Below are 26,395 nucleotides of genomic sequence, written 5' to 3'. Positions count from 1 at the left end.
GGCCTCGCGGCCGGCTACCGGAGACCGGTGTGGGGCGGAGAAGCGCGCCTCTTAGCCTTCTCTCCGCGCCCCTGCGTTCCCCGTCGGCCGCCCGGAGAGGACCGGAGGAGGCAGGTGGGGCGGGAGGGCGCGGGGGCTCCGGGCCCGGCGGGCGGGGGCGCGGGTGCTCGAGGGACGGTTGGCGGTTCGGGGAGGGCGGCGCGGAGGCGCTGGGAGCCCCGCGGTCGCCTGCAGTGGGCGCCGGAGTCGCCGGCTTCTGGAGGCCTCCCTGGGGCGAGGGCGGGGTTGGAACGGCCCACAGGCGGGGAGCCGGGTTTCTGGTTTCCGTTCCTCACCGCCGGTTTAACTTTAGGATGAGATGCTGCCAGGTGTGTGGGACGGGCTGGACCCCACGGCGGAACTGAGTTCCGGGCCCCGCTCCGCAGCTCCAGCTTTGACCGCCCCGACGCCCTTGGGAGAGCCTCTCGCCCGCAGCGATGGGCAGCGTGCTGTACCCAGCCTTTCGTGGTTTTCCTGAAAGGGGCCTCTTCACATCTCTCATGCCTCCCCTTGCTTATTAAGCTGTTTGAGAAACCTTTTGCCGGTGAGAATTCAAAGCTAAGACAAATGACTCTGCTTCCAGTCGTTTGCTACCCCGAGATTCCTTAATTCTAAATCATGGGAAGGGAAGTTAGGGAAAACACTTGCGCTGAGACTGCTAAACAGAGACGCCTCATCCTTGTGGGTTAAATTGATGGGTTTATAATGTCAGCTTTCTTTTGAATTAGATGTCGGTTGTTCATTAATCTAGAGACTATGTAGGCAATTTGGATTTAAACTCTGAGACAATGTTTTGATATGTATCAGAGGAGGATATTCTCATGGGATGATAACTTGCTCTAAGTTCCCAGCTAGACTGTGCTTGACATTGTAGCAATGTCATAGTATAAATTGGTGCCCTTTAAATATTTCAATGAAGAAACACCCGCCTTTGAAACATCCGCCAAACACTTTAATTGTACTTCACTTTCACATTGACGTTTGTCATTTATGTTATCTTCTGCGCGAATTAAAGTCATCTAAATGACAGAAGATCACGTGGTGCGGGACATGTAGCAACTGTGCAGAGAAAGCAGATAATTGAAATTGGCAGGAGTCTAGCTTTCTGCATTTTTATGAGACAAAGCCATCGTGGTTCCATCCTATTTTGCTAATATAAATATGCATTTTGAAATACTGTCGTTTGATATGGACTACCTGGGCTGTAAGACTGAATCTTGAAATAGAATGAATACGTTTATTTGTTTTATAGAAGATTTGGCACATGGCATAGTATTTTGCTGGATTTATCTCAGACGTTTCAGATTTACTAGAAACAGCCCTATCAGCAAGGCTTTTAGAAAAATATTTATATGATATCTTTTGTGGCTTATAACAACTCTAATTTTGAAACATACTAGTGATCTTCATGTTACAGAATCAACTTAACGCTTTATCCCAGTGTAAATCTGCGAGCATCTGGTTACTTTTAGGCTTACTGTTCTCTTGTTAATTACGTATAATTAAGTATGCTACCATGGGCTTGCTTAGGTTGTTAGCCTTTGTTCCTTGTTGTTTCAGGCATTTGTATATTGTTTTCTTGTCTAGAGTTTGATTCAGTAGAACTTTCTGCGATGAGGGGAGTGTTCTTTCTTCAGTGTTCAATATGGTAGCCACTAGACACATGTGGCTTTTGAGCACTTATGTTAGCACTTATGTTTTTAGCACTTATGTTAATGTTAGGGCATTGACCAGGTATCTCTGAAAAAAAAAAACAAATTATTAGAGCCATGTTACAAGTTGCATTTACTCAGAGCTGATTCGGGGTGATGGGATTCATATGTAAATCAAACTTTGGGGAAGTTGATTCTTGTTATTGCATCTGTTACGTACACAGTTAATTGGGGCCAACTTTTAATCTTGGATTACTTTACATAATCCATTCTCACCAATTAACCATAGTAGGATTTGAAATGAAAGTATATACTCAATCCAGCTAAGCACATCTCTAGGTTTGACCAAGATTTCCAGATCCTTAGATCCAGAAATCGCTTTTAGGAAAGGATTCTAAACTAAAACTATACAGAAGTTTGTGGAGGTGTATAGCTTTCTTTTTTTTTTTTTTTTTTTTTTTTTTTTTTTTTTTTTTTTTGTGGTACGCGGGCCTCTCACTGTTGCGGCCTCTCCCGTTGCGGAGCACAGGCTCCGGACGCGCAGGCCCAGCAGCCACGGCTCACGGGCCCAGCCGCTCCGCGGCATATGGGATCCTCCCAGACCGGGGCACGAACCCGTATCCCCTGCATCGGCAGGCGGACTCTCAACCACTGCGCCACCAGGGAGGCCCTATAGCTTTCTTAAGTGGGACAAAAGGTAGAATGTTGGGCTTTTCATGTGAAAGAAAGGGAATGGGACCAGGGGAAAATGCAATGCAGACACAAAATATGAAGAATATTCACTGCATTGTTCAGGTAATATAGTAGCTTCTATGGGTTTGAAATATCTAATATGTAAAGTGAAGTTGATTACATCTTGTTGAATGAATCATCTTTCCACGTCAAATCTAGGATTTGAATATTTATTAAATGTGTATAAAACACTAATCTAGCTCCTGTGGCAAGTGATAGTTGTGTAAGATACAGTTCCTATCTTTAAGGATCTCAAGTCTACAAAAAAATGAAAGGTACACTCTGAAGATCACTTTAAAAAAGAGTTTTGAATGGGAAACCCCACTCTTTGAAAGGGAGGTTTTGAAAGGTGGCTTCGTCTTAACCAGCTCAGAAAGAAAACCACTTAGTCATTTTGCTGGAGAATTAAAAACATGGCTGAGTCCCAAAGTGTGATTGTAGTCAGATTAACCTTCCTAAAACAGCTTGAATCAGGACAGTCTCCTTTTAAAAAATCAACCATTTCCAGTGCTCATGGAATTAAGTGGTTTGGTGTTTGATCAGGTATATAAAGCATCAGTGAGGAGAGTCTTAAAAAACCACGACAGCCTTACCTCTTACTAGATTTGCCCACGTTCCAGCCTGCTATTCCTTTAACGGGCTCCCCTTTTAAATTTATGCCCCTATTTCTGCCTACTCATCTTTCAAGACTCATCTCAGTGATGCTTTTTTTCACTGCACCATTTCTGATTCTCAGGAACTCCCGTAACAAATGTTCCTTGTACTTAGGTTATGGAACATATTTTACTCAGTTTTATCATCTATAGTTATTAGTACTATTTTATTCACCCTAGTAGATTGTAAGCTACCTAACAAGCATGGACCATCTGTTACTCATTTTTGTAGTCTCTGAAACATCTAGAATAGTGTAGTGCCTTGTACATATTAATATTTATTAAATTTTATTTCTGGTCCTTGACTTTAAAGGATGCTTCATACCCGGCATAGACTATTTTGCTCAAATTTACTGCCAGGTACATAATTTGTAGAAGCCAACAAGTAGAAATCCTGACTGACTTTGAATACTGAGAAGCTATAGTATTGAAGGAGGGCTGTCTTTGTGGTAGGCGCTACTTTTTGAAATTGTTAGTATTTGAGGAAGTTCACCATGCTGTATGGCAACAATTTTTCCTATTTATGTGGCCAGGTTAATGTCAAAATGATTCAAAGTATTGGGTGGCGAGTAATTTTAGCATCCAAGAAACCTTGAATACCTTTAACATAGTAACACTGGATTAAGTTATTTGATATATGATATCCATGTCCATGTAAACATGTACCTTATGAGAAAAAAGAAATTGCCTTACTCTTTACCAGTTTCTGCTGGTATTCAGAAAACATATGAATCTAATTGGAAACAAACCTCTTAGTTCAGAATGGTGACTGTTTCTTTGGAGCAGGGTGGTGATGGTAGGTAGGCATGATAGGTAAAGGTGATAAACATAGAGTTGGTTTACCAAGTATAATAGAGCACACATTGAGTAATATCTAGCATGGCATTATCTGCTAGAGTTAGCTATCTGTTAACCATCTTTATTCTATTCTTTCTATCTAAAATACCTTTATTTAGTTTTGTAATGTCGTTTGCTGCTTATATTTTGAACAGATATAGAGATTCATAATATTTCAGGCTTCAAAGATTTGGTGCAAAAGAAACTGGAAGGTTTTTAGCTTCATAGTTCAGTTTTACTAACATTTTCTCTGCATTCTGTGTCATCTCTGATATGTGTGCTGGGGTGCAGCAGCTGTCTAATTTAGAGCATATTTATTCTGAGTGCTCATGCTTCCTGGAAAAGAGAGGTAGTATAAGTGATGTGGTTTAAAAGGCATGGCCTTCCATCTTCTGCTGGGATGAACTAAACAGATCCTCTACATTGTTAAGTGAAGCCACGTCGGTAAGCTCTTAGATTTAGATTTGTACAAGTAATATGGTCAATTTTCAGTAAAGTTTTCTGGGATGTTGGAAAATAATGAGAACATTTTAAACTAGATTTTTTTCATGTGATGAGCACATGGCATGAGCTACTGGATGACAGATGATAGAACCTGTGTCAGATCCTGTGAGAAGTTAGAGATGCACCTGCCAGGGATACCATCTCGTTTGTTACTGCGAGTAAAGAGAACATCACCCACTTAGAGTAGCTCAGCGTTTAAAAAATGTTTTCACCTATTATTAGGAAATACATAGTAGTAGTTTTTTATTACTCCCGAGCTTTGCCTAAAAAGATTACGTATGCTGTTGACCCTGAGAGACAGTGTTAAGCAATGTATATTCTTTAACAACAGTTTGCTAAAAGGAAGTTTTTTCCCCTTTTTCTCTAAAATAGACTTTTGAAGGTTGAAGTTAAAAATGTCAATAGATTAGATATTTAAAAAAATAGGCTTTTTGTGACTGAAGGCAATTATTCTAAGTTGCATACAAATATAATAGATATGCTTTCTCCCCCCTTTCATTAAAGGTGGCTTTCTAGAAGATGACCATAGAGGACCTTCCGGATTTTCCATTAGAAGGAAGTTCGTTGATTGGAAGATACCCATTTTTATTTCAAGGTTCTGATACACCAGTTATCTTTTCCATTTCTGCAGCACCAATGCCTTCAGACTGTGGTACGTTAAGTTGCTGTGTTTATTTTCTGTGAACTGGTGACTTGACTTGTGTCTTACACCATTTTTGTATTCCTAATTTTTCCTGAAACCATTTGTTGTGGTTTTCATAAAATTGCTAAATTTTCCTTTTTCAAAAATAACAATTGCGTATTGCTTTTTCTGCCTCTTAAGCTAAACGCTTTATTTCTGCTGTCAGTATTTTTATTATGTAAAAACGTTCATATTAAGCACCAGGGTGGATTCAGAGGATTTTATTTTTAGAATACAGTGGTGCTTAGACATCTAGCATTCTTCTGCTGTTGATGTATTTATTTTGGTTAAATATATTGACTTGCTTAAAAAGCCATGTACTGCAAAAGAAAAAAAAGACGTAAAAGCACTGTGCACTAGCCATCTTTAAGGGTCCTGTTGTCTCTGCAATACTGGGATTCTAATTAACAAACCAAATAATCACTTCTGAAGTGATCCAAATTTGGGTGACAATGTAACAACAAGTGATGTGTTTTAATACACAAGCAAGCCTAATTTGGATCCTGTTTCAGTTGTCTCCCATTGTAATTATCAGTGTATACACAAATAAAGTATAGTAAAACAAAACAATAAAAGCCCTGTACTTAGAGAGGGTGAGACCTTTCCCTGGAATGTGGCCGTGAGATTGATTCATATTTAAATTGGTTCATTTAAATGTTCTTTGTAAAATGTAAATTTAGGAGTATTCTAGTTTTTAATCTATTTAGACTTATTTCCCCAGGACCCTATTTTATCAGGTAGTTGATAAAGGAATAAAAGAAAACCAGGAGGTAAGCTTGATGGATATGTTACATTTCTAATTTAGTTAGAGTTTTTCAAGTAAAATATTGGGCCACCGTTTCAAATTGCTTTGGAGGTAGAGATAATGCAATTTTAAATATTAGTGAATATAAAATGATTGGATTGTGAATTTGTCTTTTTAGTCATATCCATTCTAATAACTACTCATCTCCAGGTATGCTGTTTTATGTGCTCAGATTCTATAGCAGCTTGCCTTTCAGTCATCAAAGGTGTTACATAAAACTTGTGCCTAGTAGATCTTGGGAGTTATTTGCAGTTTTTACAAAAATTGACTGGATATTGATTTTCAGATATAACAAAATCAGTTATGCAGGAAAAACCTTGAAAAGCACTTTGTACCTTGCTTAGGGCACTTATCTCATTCTGTCTTGAGTCATAACTGTCTTATTTCCTTTCCCAGACTATGGGTCTTTGGATGGAGTAGAATCATGTTTTGTTTTTGTTTATCTCATTGGGCTAATGTAGTCATTTGTTGATATTAGTTGTGCAGTGTTCGTTGAATAAATACATTGAATGAAAGGTGATAATGGATATTGTTCCCTTTGTATAAGTGAAATTAAAAATTGCCTGTATTCTTAGAACGATAGATTCTTAGAATCTGAATGGACCTATAGTTCAGCTTTCCCTACTCATTTCCCAGTATAGAAATTATGTTTTCAGGTTCTCTGATAGATAACCATTCAGCTACTTGCATATTGTCAATAGTGGGAAACTAATGAAATAGTCCATTTCATTGTTAAAATTTTAGTTGTGATAAAATTGTTTTTGTATATGGACTCAAAGTATGTCTCCTTGAAACTTTGGCTAACTGGTTTGATATGTAGAACAAACACTTCTTTATATGATGACCTTCAAATATTTGAAGATAATTTGGACATTTAAATTAGTCTGTACTTCTTTAGACTACACATTTCTGGTTCCTTCACCGGTCTCTCATTGTCAGGATTTCTAGACCCTTTTCACTCTAGTTGTTTTCTTCTTAGTATGCTGTAGTCAGTGTCCCCTTAAAATGTAGCATCCAGGGTTGTATTTATTGAGTAAGTATTTGTTGAGGGCCTGTTATGTGCTAGGTACTGTCCTAGATGCTGGGGATAGCACGGTGACCAAGACTGACATTCTAGGAGGGAAAACAGACAATAAACAAACAAATGAAGAAACAAATCATAAATATTATAGATTATAATGAATTCTGTGGAGAAAAGAAACAGGGTGCTCTGGTAGAGGATAATGGAGCAGAGAGGCTGTTTTAGATGGGCTGGTCATCTGGAGAATCAGAAGCAGCTGGTTGAGAGAAGAGCCTGGAGAGAAGTGTTCCAGGCAGAAGGATAGAAAATCAAAGGCACAGAGTTGGGGAAAAAACTTTGGTGTATCCTAAGAAATAATGGAAGGCCTTAGTGGCTGAGAAGCAAAGTGGTTGAAGCGCAGGATGGCAGGAGATGAAGTTGGAGAGGAAGGCAGGGGCCAGACCAGGCAGGATCATTTAAGCCTTGGTAGGGAATTTGTATTTTATCCTAAATGTAATGGGAGCCATTGAATGTGAGACTGAGACTGAGATTAAAATCAAGAAACAAAGAAAAAGAAACCAACCCATACAAACCAGAGCTTAGACATTCAGCTCAGTGTTGACCCTCAGGTGGTTACCCTGCAAGACTACAAAGATTTTTGGACTCTTTTGCTTTGAACAAAGCCTTCAGAGTCAGTTTACACAGAACACACATTACATGTATTAAAAATCCCCAAGTGTATTGTTATTATTTTTACATAAACAGTGACGTTATCTCTTAAAGAGATTTAAGCAATAATAATAATAATAAATCTTATTTACCCACATAGTTACCATTTCTAGTGTTATTCATTCCTTTGTGCAGACCAGATTTTCATCTGATACCACATTCCTTCTGCCTGAAGGGCTTCCTTTAACTTTCGTTTCTTGTAGTGCAGATCTGCTGGTGAGGGATCCTTTCAGCTTTTATATGTCTGAAAACATTTTTATGTCATCGTCTCTTTTGAAAAATATATTTGTTAGGTATAGAATTCTAGGTTGATAGTTTTTTCTTTCAGTGCTTAAAGATGTTGCTTCACTGTGTTCCCCCTTGTCTTGATGGGAAATCTGCTGTCATTTTTGTTTCTCTGTATGTAATGATCTTTTTTCCTGGCTGCTTTTAAGATTTTCTCTTTATCATAGGTTTTGAGTAGTTTTACTGTGATGTGCCCTGGTGTAATTTTCTTTATGTTCTTATGCTTGGGGACTGTGAAGCTTCTTGGGTCTGTAGGTTTCAATTTCCATCAAGTTTGGATAATTATTTCTTCAAATACTTCTTCTGCCCTTCCTCCTTTTCAGACACTCCAGTTACACAAATATGAGACCACTTGAGGTTTTCCCACAGCTCACTGATGCCTTTTTTTCATATTTTAAAAACTCTTTTTCTCTTTGTATTTCATTTTGGGTAGTTTCTATTGCTATGTCTTCAGGTTCGTTAATCATTTCTTGTGCAATGTCTAATCCGCTGATGATCTCATCCAGTGTAGTTTCATCTCAGATGTAGTTTTCATCACTAAAGTTTGACTTGGGTCTGTTTAACCTTTTGAACATTTGGAATACAGTTATAATGGCTGTTTTAATGTCCTTTTCTGTTAATTATAATATTTGTGTCAACTCTAGATCTGTTTTGATCGACTATTCCCCTGATGATGGGTCACGTTTTTCCCTTTGCAGGCCTGGTAGTCTTTGATTGGATGCCAGACATTGTGAATTTTGGGTGCTGGATATTTTTCTGTTTCTGTAAATATTCTTGAACTTTGTTCGGGGTTGCAGTTAAATTACTTGGAAATTGTTTGACCTTTTCAGATCTTGCCTTTATGATTTGTTAGGTGGTTCTGGAGCAATGCTAATCTGGGGCTAACTACTCCTCACTACTGAGTACTCTACCCAAAGCCAATGAATTTTTTTCTCACTCTTTTTAGCGGGAACAAGCACAGTTCTAGTCTCCGTATGATCACTGGGCACTAATCCCTCTAATTCTTTTGGATGGTCCTTTCCCTTACCTCAGGTTTTTCCTTAGAAGCATATATTAATACTCAAGGGAGACTCTCTTCAGATCTTTGGGGTTCTCTTGCTTTGCATCTCTCTCCTGTCTGATACACTGCCCTGTGAACTCTAGCTGCCTTATTTCCTTGGGCTCTCAGCTTTGTCTCTGCAACTCAGGGAGTCTGCTGGGCTTTTTCTTGGTTTCCCTCTCTCCATGCTGAAATCTGGAAAGTCCCAGGGCAGAGACATGGGGGCAGTTGTAAGACTCACTTGTTTGTATCCTGTCTCTTAGGGATTGTGTCTTTCATTAACTGATGTCCAGTGTCTTGGAAACCTCATTTCATCTCTTTCCTTTGTTGTTGTTGTTTTTTGGTTGTTTCAGAAATAAGAACAAATATGGTCCCTGTTATTCTATCTTGACTTGGTGGGGTATCCTCCCCATCTACCCTTCACCTCCTTTCTTTTGATTAAAACTTTTTTTTTTTTTCTGTGTGGAAGCTTAAAATTTGGGTGTAGTTAGATTTGTTAAAATGTAGTATAGCATAGAGTTTAAGATTATAGGTGAGTTTGGATTATAGGTCAATCCTGACTCAACCACTTAACAGTTGTGTGATCTTGGGCAAATGGCTTACTTTCTCTATTCCTTTGTTTCTTCTTTGATAAAATGAGAACAATAATAGTACCTACCTCAAAAAAAAAAAAGTACCTACCTCATATGGCTATCATGAAGATTAAATTAGGTAATATATGTAAAGTGCATAGAACAGTCCCTGGCACCTATTAGACACTTTATAACATCTTATCATTAGTATTTAAATGAGCTGTCTGCTGTTTGTCATTATCTCAGTATATAATTACAGAAGCATTATTATATGCTTTAGTATTTATTGGGCTAGTGTCCCCTACCCCCTACTCTGATCATTATTCTTCTTAGTTAAAATGTTCTTGCTTATTTCTCTTACATTTACTGTCTAGATATTTGCTTCTCATCACGTGGTACTTAGTCTAGTAGCATTGGCATCACTGGGAGCTTGTTAGAATGCAGTCCCTGCCCCAACCTGAGACTTACTGGATTGGAATCTACATCGTAACAAGATCCCTAGGTGATTCCTATCTACGTTAATGTTTGAGAAGCTCTGGCACAGATGAGCAGTAGAATAATTTTGTCTGTCTCCTCCCACAAATAAATCTTGGTGAAATTTTGATTGATTAGAATTGAAATTATTTTAAATAATTGTTGTTGGGAAAATTGACAGCCTTAAATATTTTATCTTCCAGTCCAGGAACATGATGTGTCTCTCCATTTAAGTCACCCACCACTTCAATTTTCTTTAAATAAGCCTTACACATTTATTGGCACTTTTATTGTTATTATGTTCTTTTTCCATTGTGTTTCATTTTTTAAAAATGGGAAGTCATTTAAAAATGCAGAAAATATAGTGATAGCAAACATGTGTCACACATATCCACCATCAGAAAGAATAATTATTAGCATAGTATCTTATTTCCTTTAGCTCCTGTTTCTCAATTATAAGAATTAAAACCTTAAAGTTGAAATTCCCTCCATTTTCCTTTCTGGTTCCATTTTCCTTGCTCCCCAGAGGCAACCACCATCTTATATTTAGTGTGAATATTGCAGACCATTTAATTATACATTTACTACATATATGAGCATCCATAAACAGTATATAGGATTATTTTGTGTATTTGTAATTTTATGGAAATGATAGATGTTGTATATTATTCTTCAACTTATTTTATTGATCAGTATGTTTTTTGAGACCTATCCTTATCAATTCATAATGTAGATATCGAATTCATTTATTTAGTTGTAAGAAAGCATCGAATCCATCCTATGGATATACCACTTTCTATACATCCTCTATGGAGAGATGTTTCAGTTTCCCAGTTATTTTGCTATTATAACCAATGCTAGAATAAGCATTCCTGTATGTCTCCTGTAGACACATGCAGAAGAGTCTGTTTAGGTATATATTTAGGAATTTCTCTACTAGAAATGCCCAATGCCTAGAAAAGTCACTGATCCATAAATGTTTATTGAATGGCTGAATCAATTAGACCAAAAAAAAATTTCCAGTAAACTGCTATTTATAGGAAATACACCCAAATCTTTGAGAAATTGGTGTCTGTGTTGCATACTGATTCTCTTCTGACTCTTCTGTTTGTAGAGGACCATTTTGTTCTCTGAGATTTTGAATAGCATATGCTCTTAGTTTTAGTCTTTCTGATCCTCTTCTGATGGACTGCTCTACTTTTATACACGTCCTTGGTTTTGTGCTTCTCCTTCCATCGTTCAGTTACCCTGATTCTAAAAGTAAGAGCTGTGTGTACATAGTATAATTTTGGAAAATAAATAAAAACACAAAGAAGAAAATAACCCCACACAAATCCTGCTACTCATGTATGCTGTTAAAATCTGAGTTCAGTAGTGAATTCTCTTGGGGAGACAGCATAATAGAGGAAAGAAGATAGACTTTGGAGGCAGACCTGATTTTCTACCCCACATCTGCCACTTACTAGCTGTGTGAATTTGAGCAAGTATTATTTAGTCTGAGCTTTGGTTTCCTTATCTGCAAAATGAGAATAATAATACCTGTCAGGTCAGGTGCCTGGGAAGATTTGTAAGGTGTTTGGTAAATCGTAAGCACTCAGCAAATATTGCTTCTCTTCTTTAGATGCTTCTGGTTTTTTAGATTCCCTACCTTCTTATAGATTGTTCAAGATAGTAGAATCTGATTTTCTTCTATTCTCTTTTATTCTCTAGCCATAGGATGATCTGTTCTCTCTGAATCTTAAGGAAGTTTTAAAAGATTTTAAAATCATGTTCAATTGTGTCTAGTATTCCATGTCTTTACTAATACATACTCCAAAATAACCCAATCACTCTGTCGCAAGGCTTCAAAGTAATGCCTGTTTATTATAGAAAATAAGGAAAACAGAGAAGTAAAAAAAATACTTAAAATTACACATTGTTCTAGTACACTGTTGAGATTTTGGCATATTTCTATTATGTATGTTTTAATCATGGATGTGGATCTACTGTTCATGACATGTTTATGTTTTGAGAGGTGAAAATACCTATAAAATTTGACAGATTTTCTGTGCTTCAGAAGAAGTTCTTGGAAAGTTCAGCGTTTAAAATCAGTACGCTCAGATTTTTGTTTCATTTGTGATAAGATGTAGTATGATGCATGGAAATCTCATTCTCATAGTAGTTCAGAAATGCCTCATAATTTTTGTTGATCCTGACTTTGGTTTTGAGAATTGCTTAAGGTAAATCTACTTTTTCTGCACCTAAAAATATTTGTATCATTTGAGTCCTGGTCTTGTTTATTATTTTCAATATATTTATTTTGAAATTTTAATAAATTTAACTTACACCTTTTAAATTTCAGAGTTTTCTTTCTTTGATCCTAATGATACATCATGCCAGGAAATTCTCTTCGATCCCAAAACTTCTGTATCAGAATTATTTGCCATTTTAAGACAGTGGGTTCCTCAGGTCCAGCAAAATATTGATGTTATTGGAAATGAGGTGAGGCATTCTTACGTTGTTAAGTCTTGTATTGTTAGGATTGTTAACTGTATAGATTTTTCCCCCCATCTGAATGGAAAGGTGGTGATAAAGGGGAAACCTTTTAAAGATGCTGATGCTTGTTCTTCATAGTTTTTCATGGAGCAGTGAGTTAGCACTGTACGTTCTTTCCGTTATTCCCTCATGCTCCTCACTCCCTTGCATCTGGAGTTCTGACATCTGACTCCTGGTGGGAGCAGAGGGAGCCTTCTTTCTTTGTACAAGTTGATTTTGTAAATTTAAAAATATATTTTCATGAGGAGATTTGATTACTCTCACATTTATCTATACTTTGGGGTGGCTTGGTAAAGATCTAGCCTTAAATATAATTTTTAAAAATATTTGATTTTTTGGAAGAGGGATAAAAGAATAATGCTGGGTTCCTTGACCAGCATACTGTCATGTTGTAAGAAGAGGGAGCTTATACTTTTTAAAATACCATTACTCCCATTAGAAAGGAAATTTGCTTGTTCTTTGAGAGGTTAAGGAACATATTTGGGGTGCCAAATTACTTTGGAATACTCTTTAAGAATTTCCTTCCGTCTGGTGACAAGTTCAGTTTTCATTATTGTTGTAGGGTACAGACTTAAAATTTATCCTTAAGAGAAGCCAGTTCTGTCTACTCATTTTATTGAGAACTAATTTAATAAGATAGACTAACTTGGTTTCCCAGCATTGGTTTGAAATCAGTAGACTTTATGTTGTAATAATATCTTCCTTGGTTTCCTCAGATTCTTAAGAGAGGTTGCAACGTGAATGACAGAGATGGATTGACAGATATGACTCTTTTACACTATACTTGCAAATCTGGAGCTCATGGTATTGGTAAGTGTGTGGTGAATCTGTTAATGGCTTAAGACATCTGTATTTGTGCTTGTATAACTATGTTTATGCCAACCAGAGTCCCTGGGAGGGCACCTGGCTGATGATAATAATATTCCCTGAATAGGCGAGGATTCAGTTAGGTCTTCCACACACCTTGTTGCCTTTCCTCCCTTTTCTCAAGGGAGTCTTTATAATCTCCTGGTACCTCCCAACTTTTCTGGAACAGGCTTCATGCCAGCCTGTTTGCTAGGTGAGAGTAACTGGTAACACCTGGAACCTTCTTGAGAGTTTATGGCAAGGTTTGACAATCCATGCTCTGTTTTCCAGGCAATCCCAATCCTACAGACCTGGTTTTTAGGTCTGTCTAAGGTCTGTTCCTACATACATAACATATGTGCATAGTTTCCGAAATTGGTATTCGCCTGTTCTTTACTATTTTTTACACCTGCCTCTTACTTAATTATATATTATGAACATCTCTCCCTGTTTCAATAGTCTGATACAGTGCTTCTTAAACTTGATAGTGAAGGACTCTTTTTTTTTTCTTTCTGCAATCCATCGTGGACTGATACTTTTGTAAAATAAAATAAAAATGAGTTTGTAATAGAAAAATGAGATAAAGAAATAAAATACAAGCCCAAGTATTTTTCAAAAGCATAAAATTACATTTAAGTTAATTTATTCAGAAGAAATGATTACATAGGGAAAAAGAAAAGAGTTATAAAAAGTATGAATTACAGTTTGGGACTGGCAGTGGTCCACAGAGTGCACTCTGAGTAGCCCTGGTTTTAATGGCTCTGTAGTATTGCATTATATGGATGTCTCATAATTTATTTAACCAGTGTCTTATTATTGTACTTTTAGGTTGTTTCAAAATTTTATTCATAATAAAAAGTGCTGTGATGAACATCTTTACAGCCAAGTGTTTATCTATACCCTTGGGTTTGATTATTTTCCTAGAATAAATTCCTTGTTACATTTTTTGAGTTGTAAGTGTATATTCAGTACGCTGTTTGCATTGGCTTTTTAGATGAGGTAGTAGATGGCCATCCACTGGAATTTGTACTGAAGAAAAATAATTTAGAAAACCTTCTCTAGGTGATGTTGATACAGCTGTAAAATTTGCAACTCAACTTATTGATCTGGGAGCAGATGTTAGTTTGCGGAGTCGCTGGACAAATATGAATGCTTTGCATTATGCTGCTTATTTTGATGTCCCTGAACTTATAAGAGTGATTTTGAAGACATCTAAACCAAAAGGCAAGTACTGTAAGATCACCATTAGATGTTATTAATTGAATACTTTATTAGTGGCATAAAAATTATAATTCAGATACTTTTACTTCTAATCTATCTTGTTCCATGTGTCCTCCAATCCCATTTTATTTTTCAGAAACAGTTTAACTTTTCTTTATTGAAGATTAGTTACTACCCTTTCACAGAAGACTTAGTACAAAGAGAAACAAAATGAAGTGTTCTCTGGCCTTTTATATCTCTGCAAGTCCCCTAGTATAACATGGATTTTGTAAAGTGTAATTGAATCTATGTATACTTCTTTTGTCTTACTTGTGTAGCCAGAAATAGAGCAATAAAACCTTCAGAGCTAAACATTGAAATCATGAAGAATATTTATTTTAGGTGGCATTCAGTTCTGAAATTCTGTGATTCCATTAAGGGATAGATTTTCATTTTTTTTTTCTTCCTGTCTTGATGATGCTATCCTAAAATTGAGCATCATAATGTCTAAATCACATTCCTGTATTTAGACATCCTCTCTGGGTCCTCACGGGGGGCAGTTTTCTTTTGAGAAAAAAATGAGGGCAAGTGCAGTAGTATTACTTTAAGTTAAAAGTTGTATGCGATGTTTTCTCCATTTGTAGAAGACTTGTTTTAGAGATGGCATAGATAAATTTCTCAGAGTGTCTGTTTCTAATCTCTGCTTTGTATAATTGTCCATCTCCTCTTTACCTTTTTACTTTTTCACTTTTTGAATGATGTTAGGAAGAAAGCCTCTCTTGGTGGTACAGTGTCTTTAATAGCTCAGGAGAGTGTCCTGAGCATGTCTTAGTTTGTTTACAATTGTAGGTAGGGTGTGGGATGGTGGAGCTGTAGTTAGATTAAGGTAGGATTGGCAGAACCAGAGGTATATTAAACCCATATTATAAGAAACAGTCAAAATGGGATCCCCAAATCTGGAGTATTTCCTGTATAGCATCGTGATGATTTGTTGAAAGTTATTAAAAGATGCAAGATTCCCATTCTTATTGTGAAGTCCAAATTCATTTGTTGAATAAAGTATTGTGAATGAATACAGTATGTAAGCATGATGCATATGTTTAATTACTCTTTAATTTATTCCTGTCTTGAGAATTCTCCATTGTTTTACCTACTATTTTTTTCCGTGAAGAGGCAGATAGTAAATATTTTAGGTTTTGTGGACCACATGGTCTCTGTTGCAACTACTTGATTCTGCAGTTGTGGTGTGAAAGTAGCCACAGAGACTATGTGGCTGTGTTCTAATAAAACTTTATTTACAAAAACACATGGTGAGTTGGTTTTGGCCATGGCGATAGTTTGCTAGTCCCTGACCTAAACCCTACTACATTATAGTTGTCATGGCAAATATGCAAGAGGTTTAATGAGAGAGTGTGTTAAGATAGTTACTTTTACAAATATGAATTATTGCCATTAATTGCTTTAAAATATAGTTTAGTTTGTGATGGTTGGAAAACCCATGATAATATCAGTCCATTTGATAGTGAAATTTTATTGTACTAAGAAAAGAATTAGTCAAGTAGATTGTAATATGAAGATTTTGTTCCATTGTGAGAATCGTCCTTTTAGTGGGTTGGTTTAAGTCTCATAAATAGCTAATACCCCTCCTCCCCCAAAAAACCCAACCTGTCTCCTTTTACATTATACTAGCTTAATTTGAAAATTTTGTTAATACACTTGCGATGTTTAATTGCAGATGTGGATGCCACTTGCAGTGACTTTAATTTTGGAACAGCTCTGCATATTGCTGCATATAACTTGTGTGCAGGTACTGTGAAGTGCTTATTGGAGCATGGAGCAAATCCTGCATTTAGGGTAAGAGGTTAAATTAAAAGTGAAAAATATTAAAAGAATAAAAACATCTAACATTATCTCCCAGGAAAGAGTTGAATCTGGATGTGGTTGTAGAACTCTTATATAGGTAAATAATTTATATTTTTGTGCTGCATGTAAAGAGTAATGGTGATAAACTTTTATCTCAAATAAATTTAAGGCATAGCAGTGAATTCCAGTCCTTTTATATTGATAAGCTCTATAAACCTTACTTTCATTCAGATAAGTAAAATGCTCTTTAATGTATCATCTTTGAGTTTAAAAGTATCTTTCATTTAAGCTTTTGGTATATTTATAAAACCTTAGCTGTTAAATAAAAATGCATATATTAAAGTTATATTTCTGTATTAAATCATATTTTAAATTCTTTTGGAAAGAAGTTTTATTTCAGACAATTTAAAAAATGCATATTTAACAGTGCAGTAAACCTTTAAAATCGACTTAAAGGAAAAATTTATTTTTTCAGGATAATGTTATACATTTACAAAGTTAACACACAGGATTGAATTTCATAATCTTCAAATCATTTGGTATTTTGTTGTCTTCACAAAAGTGGCTCTCAATGTTCTTTTCTGTTACATTGATAGCAGTGACTTGCTCTGGCAGGGATTCTTAATTGGGTCCGTGCCTTCTCTTGAAGGGGCAGGGGTGGGCAATGTTAGAAAAAGCCTCTTCCCTTCCTCTTTTCCTCGCTCCCTCTCTGCCTTCCTGTTTTCCCTTCCCTCCCTACTTCTTTGCCACTTTTCTTTCTGTTTAACCCCATTAATTATTTAATCAACCCCTTTCTTCCTCCTTCCCTCCCTCCTTCCTTCAGGTCCTCTTGTTTATTGGGCGCGGGGAGAACACAACAATAAATACGTCTCTGTCCTCAGAGAGAATATCGTCTAGAGGGGAGGACAGATGAGAGAGCAGTCACTTTTACTGTGGTGTGTCCTGGCCAAAGTGACGTTGAGTGCTTAAACGTAGTGAAGAATTAACCAGGTACAGGAGGAAGCTGAGAAAGGCATGTTAGGCAGAGCAGGTAGCGTGCACAAAGGCTAGGAGATGGTGATTCAGTTTGGCTGGAGTGTGAAGGTGATATGTGTTTGCTTTTGCTAGTACAACTGTTGACAAGACCCTGTTAGTGGAGAGAATATTTTGAATCCAGTAAGATGCAGTGAAGTGTGTCATTGAGGTAAATTACCAATTCAGGCCCCAAACAATTAATAGATTACCGAATTTTGGAGGTTAATACTTTAAAAAAAAGCGGTCAACACGTGGGTCAGCAGTAGCTCTTGGATCAGACCCTAACAGCCACTACTTTAGAAGAAAATGGAATTCTATAACTAATCATGAACAAGCCTTCTTATGTTAACATGATATCATTGTTACTTTATTATTATTTAGTATTTTTTTTTTCTTTTTTTTGCGGTATGTGGGCCTCTCACTGTTGTGGCCTCTCCCGTTGCGGAGCACAGGCTCCGGACGCGCAGACTCAGCGGCCATGGCTCACGGGCCCAGCCGCTCCGCGGCATGTGGGATCTTCCCGGACCGGGGCACGAACCCGTTTCCCCTGCATCGGCAGGCGGACTCTCAACCACTGCGCCACCAGGGAAGCCCATTATTTAGTATTTTTTAAACAAGTTTTATTTTATATAGGAATTGATAGAAGTGTGTGACTTACTCTAGAAAGGTGAGGACTTAAAAATCTGAAGTAAATATTCATTGTAAATATAGCTTATTTACAACTTATCATGACAGGTTTGTTGATAAAAAAAAGTTTTTTTCCCTCTGTCTTTTTCTCAAGAGTACGATTAGCACTATAGGTATTTTCATTACATTTTGTACTTTTTCTTTGAAATCGGGGATCAAAATAGTTCATCACTGTCCCAGAAATTTGATAATATGTCTTCCTACCATGTTTTTACTTAGGACCAAACTGACTTGAATTTTAAAATAAAAAATGTGAGGCACTTGCAAACTAAATGTGTTCTAAAAGCCTCATTCTTTTATCCATATGGATCATTTGAAGATAATTATTAGAGGAGAAGGAAAGGGAAAAAGGTTTCTGAGCAAAAGAATCTTGGTTCATCTTATTAAGAAAAGATTACAGTCTGGAATCTTTCTGATGAAGTCTGAGTTTTTGGTTAGGGACCGTAGAAGAAAGAGAACTTGTGTGAGGGTAGGACAGCACAGAGCAGCAGAAGGGCTGAGAGTCTGGTGGGTGCTGGACATGGACTGCAGTGTCATCTCTGTAGTAATTACGGAGATGATGCTGAGCGAGTCATTCATCTCTCCTTGCCTAATTTTCCTAATTGGCAAACTGGAAATGGTAGTGATATCCTACTTGTTTAGTTGGTGTCTTCTGCTACAGTCCAAACTCTTAACAAATTTTTATCTGTTTTATTCACAAGCTTTTTCTTGCTGTGATAACCAAATGAGATAATTTATATGATAGGATTTTGCTTATATAAACACTGTGCAAATGTTAGTGGGCCTGTGACTGCCCATTTTTGCTGGCTGCAGGATAAATCCCAGCCCCAATTTTAGAAGTATCAAACCTATAGATTCTGTTCTTAAAATCTGAGTCACTCCGTGAGTGGGCAGGATGGGTCGAGGTCACAGAGCCCAGGTGGCAGCTCTGGGGGAGTGGAGGGAGTTTCGGGTCTGGGGTTGGGAAGCCAGGCAGTCCTGTGACTTCTGTCTCTAGATGTGCCTTCTCCAGCCTGTGCAGCCGGGCTCGCTTCCCATTGATCGCCTGAGCTCCTGCTCTTCTCTGAGCCTGGACCTCGGTCCCCACCAGCTGAGCTGCCGTGTGTTCCCTCACCTCCCCGGGCCTCTGCACCAGTGCCTCTCAGCAGTGAGGCCCTCCCTGACCCCTGTGTGTGAATAGCCATCTCTGTCCCCGTGTTCCCTGTCCCCCTTATCTGCTTTGTTCTCTCTGCCACTTTTTACCCTTTGATACACCACACGTTTTATGTGTGTGATTATAGTCTGCCTCTCACCAGGCTGTGTGTTTTTTGAGGGCGGGGCTTTTGTTTTCTTCACTGTGCCTTTAGCACTTAGAATGGTGTCTGGCAGGTGGTAGAAATTTAGTAAATATTTTTGAATAAATAAATGATAGATGAATTTAACTTACTTTTTCCAAAAATACTTTTATATGACCGTGTAGAGCTCTGAGCAGATAGGAACTGAAAAATTTCTCTTCTCTTTATTTGTAGAATGACAAAGGACAGATCCCCGCTGACGTTGTCCCAGACCCGGTCGAAATGCCCTTAGAAATGGCCGATGCCGCGGCAACTGCTAAAGAAATCAAGCAGATGCTGCTTGATGCGGTGCCTCTGTCATGTGATCTCTCAAAGCCCTTGCTTCCAAGTTACGATCGTGTTACTAGCAAGGTGATGCTGACGTCACTTGGCCTGAAGCTGGGGGATCGTGTCGTTATTGCAAGACAGAAGGTAGAGTCAGTAGCTGCAATCTCTAAAGCGATGTCCAAGGTCATTATGTGACCTATGTGCCAAGGGTGCAGTGTGGTTTTGAGTTTTTCTTTTTTTAAGTTCCATATGTAGGTAGAAGGATACTTAAAGGGAAACGTGAATCTTAGATGCACGGTTACTATAAAGCATAATTTAAGAATATAAACTATTCAAACTGAATAACGAAGACATCTTTATTTGAATGGGAGAAAAGTGGCGCATAGTGGAGCTGCTGAGTGAACTTAGAGGCATCCAGCCTGCAGGTTTTCCCTTGCAGCTCCCCGCTCGCACCCCTCCTCAGTAGTGATTCTCCCACAACTACTGCTGCCCAGAAATGGAGCAAAGGTGACCCTCACTGTTCCTGGGTGTTTGGCTTCTTGATCCCACAAATAGGGAAATCTTAGATATGATTTCAACCTGGTAATGAAAATGTATGTGGGAAAGAGGACTCCCAACTCTACCCGACTGAAGATTCTCTGGACACTTCTTTCTCCAGAGCCTCAGTTTCCAGGTGGCTTTCACTTGTTGCCCTTCTCTCTTTTTAAAAACCTCATATGGGGGAGCTGTTTTTCTCTTTTTGGGGCCAGTTGGGAGCTTGGTATGGAGAATGGGACAGGGAATTTGCACTTGCATGTGGAATCTCTAACATAGCTACGGCTAAATATCTGGGTGGGTTTGTGGGGAGTGTTATGCACTTTTCTCAGAAAACACTGAAATTTGAACATTTGATTTACTAAGAAAGTTGCTTCAAAAAGGAAGGTAAGCTACAAACTATTACACTGAGAATGACATTTACCAACTTCCACAAGAATACATTCATGGACATTTGTTAGTTTTCCGTTGTCCTATCTGTGGAGCTAAAATACCAAGAAATTATGAACGCATAGCATTTTTCCCCCTTTGGATTAATATTCAGCTTCTTTAGTATTCCTGTTCTACATCTGAGAATGGATTTTTAGAAGGGTTATTCTGTTTTATTTTAGTACTTTTTATTTTGAGTAATTTAAAGCTATACAAAAGTAGAAACATATAGCGAACATGCATATATCAGTCAGCAGCGTTTACCTTTGTCACCTCACAGCCAGTCTTGTTTCATTTATATTTACCCTCAGTCTATTGCTTGTCTTTTCATTCTCTTAGGACTGTCTTTCAAAGAGCAGGTGTTTTAAATTCTCATGAAGTTCATTTTATCAAAATTTTATTTTATGGATTGTGTGTTTAGAATATCTGAGAAATTTTCTACTATGTTTTCTTCTAGATGTTTACAGTTTTAGGTTTTATATTTAGTTTTACATTAATTCTGAGTTAATTTTTGGATAGAGTACTAGGTATAGATTGAGTTTGTGTGTTTAGTTCTCTGTGTTTCTCTTTTTTTAAAAAATAAATTTGTTTATTTTATTTATTTATTTTTGGCTGTATTGGGTCTTCGTTGCTGTGCATGGGCTTTCTCTAGTTGGGGCGAGCAGGGGCTACTCTTCGTTGCGGTGTGCGGCCTTCTCATTGCAGTGGCTTCTCTTGTTGCGGAGCACGGGCTCTGGGCGCGTGGGCTTCAGTAGTTGTGGCACACGGGCTCAGTAGTTGTGGCTCGTGGGCTCTAGAGCGCAGGCTCAGTAGTTGTGGTGCACGGGCTTAGTTGCTCTGCAGCATGTGGGATCTTCCCGGACCAGGGCTTGAACCCATGTCCCCTGCATTGGCAGGAGGATTCTCAACCACTGCGCCACCAGGGAAGTCCTGTATTGCTGTTTTGGATGGAATATTTTATAAATGTCAGGTCAAACTGGCTTATAGCTGGTTTCAGGTTTCAGTTTTTCTGTATCCTTACTGGTTTTCTGCCTTCTTGGCCTGTTGATTATGGAGAGGTGTGTTGAAGTCTCACTGTGATTGTAGATTTGTCTATTTCTCTTTTTAGTTCTATCAGTTTTCACTTCATATGTCTTGGAGCTCAGTTGTTAGGTACATATAGATTTAGGATTCTTATGCCTTCTTGGTCCATGGACTCTTTTATCATTATTTAATGTCTCTTTTTATCCCTGGTAATATTTTCCTTCTTCTGAAGTCTACTTTGAGAGAATTTTTTTTTTTTTTTTTTTTTTTTTTTTTGCGGTACGCGGGCTTCTTACTGTCGTGGCCTCTCCTGTTGCGGAGCACACGCTCCAGACACGCAGGCTCAGCAGCCATAGCTCACGGGCGCAGCCGCTCCACGGCATGTGGGATCTTCCTGGACCGGGGCACGAACCCGTGTCCCCTGCACCAGCAGGCGGACTCTCAACCACTGCGCCACCAGGGAAGCCCTGAGAGAATGTTTTTGAAAGACTTCCATGATAAAGTTGCAAGAGTGGGAAACTTAGAATTACTGGTAGTACTCAAAAGTTACTCTGATTTATATTTTCTTTAGGTTGGAACATTAAGATTTTGTGGAACAACTGAATTTGCAAGTGGGCAGTGGGCTGGCATTGAGTTGGATGAACCAGAAGGAAAAAACAATGGAAGTGTTGGGAAAGTCCAGTACTTTAAATGTGCCCCCAAATATGGTAAGTTAGATACTATCTAATTTAATGAGAATTAATTTAAAATAATAAAATTTTACTCTTTTATTATTTTTAAATAAAACTTTCTCCCTGGTTACTTATGTAATAAATGAAGCGACTGCCCTTTTCTTACTGTGAGCAATATTGTGCTTGGGAGAGGGTGTCTTACTAGGAGGGCACCTAGCTCTGGAGACCTTCCTAAATCCTGCTCATGGTGGTGTCATGACTGAAGGAGGGATTTTTATTCTTTATTACCAAGGAAATACAGAGCTCTAGAGGTTGAAAACCTTGAAAAATTGAAAAGCAAGTGAGGCCAACTTTATTACTGTGCTCCTAAGCTGGGATGATTCTTTGTTTTTCAGATAAATGTTTGCTTTATTTTATATTCTCTGTTTCTCTCATACACACACACACACACACACACACACACCCTGACACATTGATTTCAGTTTGCTTTTGTCACTTACTATGTTGTGAATATTTTTCCTTGTTGTGAAGTACTTTCCCAGAACATTAATTTCCCTGGTTGCGCAGTACTTCATCTTGTAGCTCGACAGGGAAGGCAGTATGGTACAGTGTTGAAGAGTATGGGCTTTGGAGCCTGACTGCTTGGGTGTGAATCAGCTGCTCTACCTACCAGCTGTGGGACCTTCTTTCTCTCCTTGTGCCTCAGTTTTCTTCTGTAAAATGAGGATAGCAATACCACAAGAGTTCATGTGGGAATTAAATGTGTTGATAGATATATAAAGCACCTAGAATAGTGCTTGGTTCCTAGTAAGCACCCCCAAAATGTTAACTATTTGCTAGCTGTTATGAATTTATCAAAATCACCAGTTTCCTTTTGTCATACACTTAAGATGGAGCCTCGTTTTGGGGTATATTATTAAAATTTTTGTTTATAAAAAATGTCCATTACATTAGATTTAAAAAACATAAAAAAGGAGAAAAAAATAAAATCACCTGTATATATTTTGTTTATTTTTTTCCACAAAATTTAGATTATATATAGTTAAGTAGTCTGCATTTTTATCTGACATCCTATTATAATTTCCTCAAATCTTTAAATATTGTTTGAAAATGTGATTTTTTATGGCTCAGTTTCCTTTAATTTTTCCAATTTGATGGGTGAAAATTTCTGTTTAAATTCATGTTATTCTGACTGTGGTGAAATAAAATACCTAAAATGTTCTATTGTAGCACATGTATTTTTTGTGTTATCTTGGCAATTGCCAAGAAATAATTATTCATATTATTTGCCAATTAAAAATTGGGATATTAGCTTTTTAAAAAACTGATGAGTTTTTAAAAAATAAATGCATCTTTAGGATATTAAGCCTTTATATTTATTACAGATATTTCGCCCAGTTTGTCATTTGCCTTTGAACTTCATTTGCAGTGTTTTTGGACATGTAGTTTTATGCAGTTAAAAGACTTTTCCTTTATAATTTCTTATAACTGCTTTTATGCTAAGGTAGATAGTTCTTCCTAATCCAGAATTCATTATAGGTTATATATTTTATTCTTTTGAATGTTTTAATTTTTAAATACCACATTGCTTAATTTGGAATTTATTTGGTTAGTTGTATAAGGATAAGAATTTAAGTTTAGTTTTACTCTATTAGCTCATTTTGGCAACTGTCAAGCAGACTAAGGGCAAGATCAAAACCATTAGCAACACAGAGAGCAGATGTAAATCAGAGCCATGAGAAATGCTTAGATTGTAACAGAATGCACGTGGCTTCCCAAATCCCATCATTCCAAGGAGAGGCATGCTTGATTAGGACAGAGATGGATACGCAAGGACCCTGTCTCCATCCCCTTTTACATACTTTACGGCAAGTTGTGGGGCAAGGGTCATGTGTTGGATTATGTAAAAATGGGAATAGCCCTTCCTGCTGAGCCAGCTCAGTGTCTGAGCCAGGTCTTTGCTAAACTGTCAGTACTTGAGGTGTGGGGGGCAGGAGAGGCAGAGAACCCCCTGACTAAGCAGAAGCCAAAGCATTTGTCTCTTTTCAGCAACAGTTTTTTGGGTTTTTTTTTTCCTTTCTCTAAATCTGTCATTTTCCCTTTGGCTTGTTGTGCTTCCTTTAATATACATTAAGTTCTTATAAATGCTATAAGATGTTTTTTTGGGATTGTTTTGTCCCATTGATCTATTAATTCTAGCACATATTAGATTGTTTTGATTGTAAAAATTTTATAATAATTTTTTAAAGATCTTTTTAAAAGCAGCTTTTGGTTCATAGCAAAATTGAGAGGAAAGTACAGAGATTTCCTGTATACCTCCTGCCCACACATGCACAGTTTCCCCTTTTATCAACATCCCTTCACCAGAGGGTACATTTCTTACAGTGGATGAACCTACATGGACACATCATAATCACTCAGAGTCCATAGTTTGCCTTAGGGGTCACTCTTTGTGTTGTATATTTTGTGGGTTTGGACAAGTGTATAAGGACATGTATCTATCATTGCCATATTGTAGAGTGTTTTCACTGCCCTGAAAATCCTCTGTGCTCCACCTGTTCATCCCTTCCCACCTCAGCCCCTGGCAACCATTGACCATTTTACTGTCTCCATAGTTTTGCCTTTTCCAGAATGTCAGATGGCTGGAATCATACAGTATATAGCCTTTTAATAATGCCTTCTTTCACTTAGTAATTTGCATTTAAGTTTCTTCCATGTCTTTTCATGGCTTGATGGCTCATGTCTTTTTAGCACTGAATAATACTCCATTGTCTGGAGGTATCACAGACCTCCATTATTTCTCCATTCACCTCCTAAAGGATATCTTGGTTGCTTCTAAGTTTTGGCAGTTATGAAAAATTTTAAATAATTTTTAATATTTGGTAATACTATTTTTATGTCTTTTAATAATCACCAAAGTGAACACATATACCTAGTTTAATAAGCCAAGTTGTATTATAAGGTTTATTAAAACAACAACTAAACCCTCCCCTGGCTTGCCCTTCCTTACTCTGAGACCTGTTCTTTAGAGGCAAGAACTTTTTTGACTTCTTTAGCTGTATCTTCTGATGTTCATATTCATATTTTAAATAATATATGAATCTTTCCAATTTTAGACATCTATGACTTCATACTATGAAGAGAAAGATTTGGTGTTCGTACTAAGTCATTTTTTTTTCTTGGTTTACTTATTTGTTTTGGTGGAGCACATCCTTCAGTAGCTTTTTGACAGAGGACTCATGGGGAGTACATTTTTTGAGACTTTACATTCCAGAAATATGTTTATTTCTACCCTTACACTTCATATGATAGTTTAGTGGGATAAAGAGTGTTAGGTTGAAATTCATATTTTTTCAGTATTTTGAAGGTGATACTCTGTTGTCTAATGCAATTTGGCAAACTTTTTCTGTAAAGGACCAGGTAGTAAATATTTGGGTTTTATGGGCCATACAGTCCCTTGTTGCAACTATTCAGCTCTCCTGTTGTAGTGAATAAGTAGTCGTAGACAATATGTAAACAAATGGGTGTGGCTGCATTCCAACAGAATGGTACAAGAATAGGCTGCGGGAGGATGTGGCTCTCAGGCCATAGTTTGCCAGCTATCATCTTGAACTTCCACTGCTGCTATTTATAAGTTTCAGAGTCATCCTTTCTTCTGTTTTTGTCCTTTTCCCTGTTTTTGGAAACTTCTTTGGAAGCTTTAGCTTTTTTTCTCTTTTTTATCATTTTCTTTTTTCTTTAGAGTTTATACCATTTTTATTTCTTACTAAAATTTTAGTGGAGTTTTGGGAGAAATTGTGGTTAAACAAAATGGATCATGTTTATCTAGAAATTCATTACTCTTCTGTTTAAAAATAATTCTTCCTTATGTGTTTATTTTTAGTTAAGCCTTATCATTGTATGTCAAGATCTGAGGAGAGTCCCATCAGTACTTAGAGTAGCATGAGATTCTGAACAGGAAGGTTCACCCATACACAGTGCACACTTTG

The 26,395-nt window shown here is 37.5% G+C and overlaps 1 protein-coding gene across 1 annotated transcript in view; it reads left to right on the top strand.

Moving 5' to 3' along the window:
* Positions 1-562: 562 nt before the first annotated feature.
* CLIP4 (CAP-Gly domain containing linker protein family member 4) overlaps positions 563-26,395 on the top strand; it is a gene marked incomplete at its 3' end in the record, with an annotated part of 60,190 nt that continues 34,357 nt past the window's right edge. Inside the window, exons 1-8 of the mRNA XM_079721131.1 lie at positions 563-583; positions 4,922-5,069; positions 12,345-12,484; positions 13,255-13,348; positions 14,447-14,617; positions 16,320-16,438; positions 19,657-19,893; positions 22,307-22,442. Coding sequence (XP_079577257.1) covers positions 4,937-5,069; positions 12,345-12,484; positions 13,255-13,348; positions 14,447-14,617; positions 16,320-16,438; positions 19,657-19,893; positions 22,307-22,442 — 1,030 coding nt within the window. The 5' untranslated portion in view covers positions 563-583; positions 4,922-4,936. The remainder of the gene's footprint in view (positions 584-4,921; positions 5,070-12,344; positions 12,485-13,254; positions 13,349-14,446; positions 14,618-16,319; positions 16,439-19,656; positions 19,894-22,306; positions 22,443-26,395) is intronic.

This window comes from Hyperoodon ampullatus (assembly GCF_949752795.1).
Source record: "Hyperoodon ampullatus genome assembly, chromosome: 15".
NCBI lineage: Eukaryota > Metazoa > Chordata > Mammalia > Artiodactyla > Ziphiidae > Hyperoodon > Hyperoodon ampullatus.
Note: the sequence above shows the minus strand (reverse complement) of the source record. Positions and strands in the feature narration are given on the sequence as shown.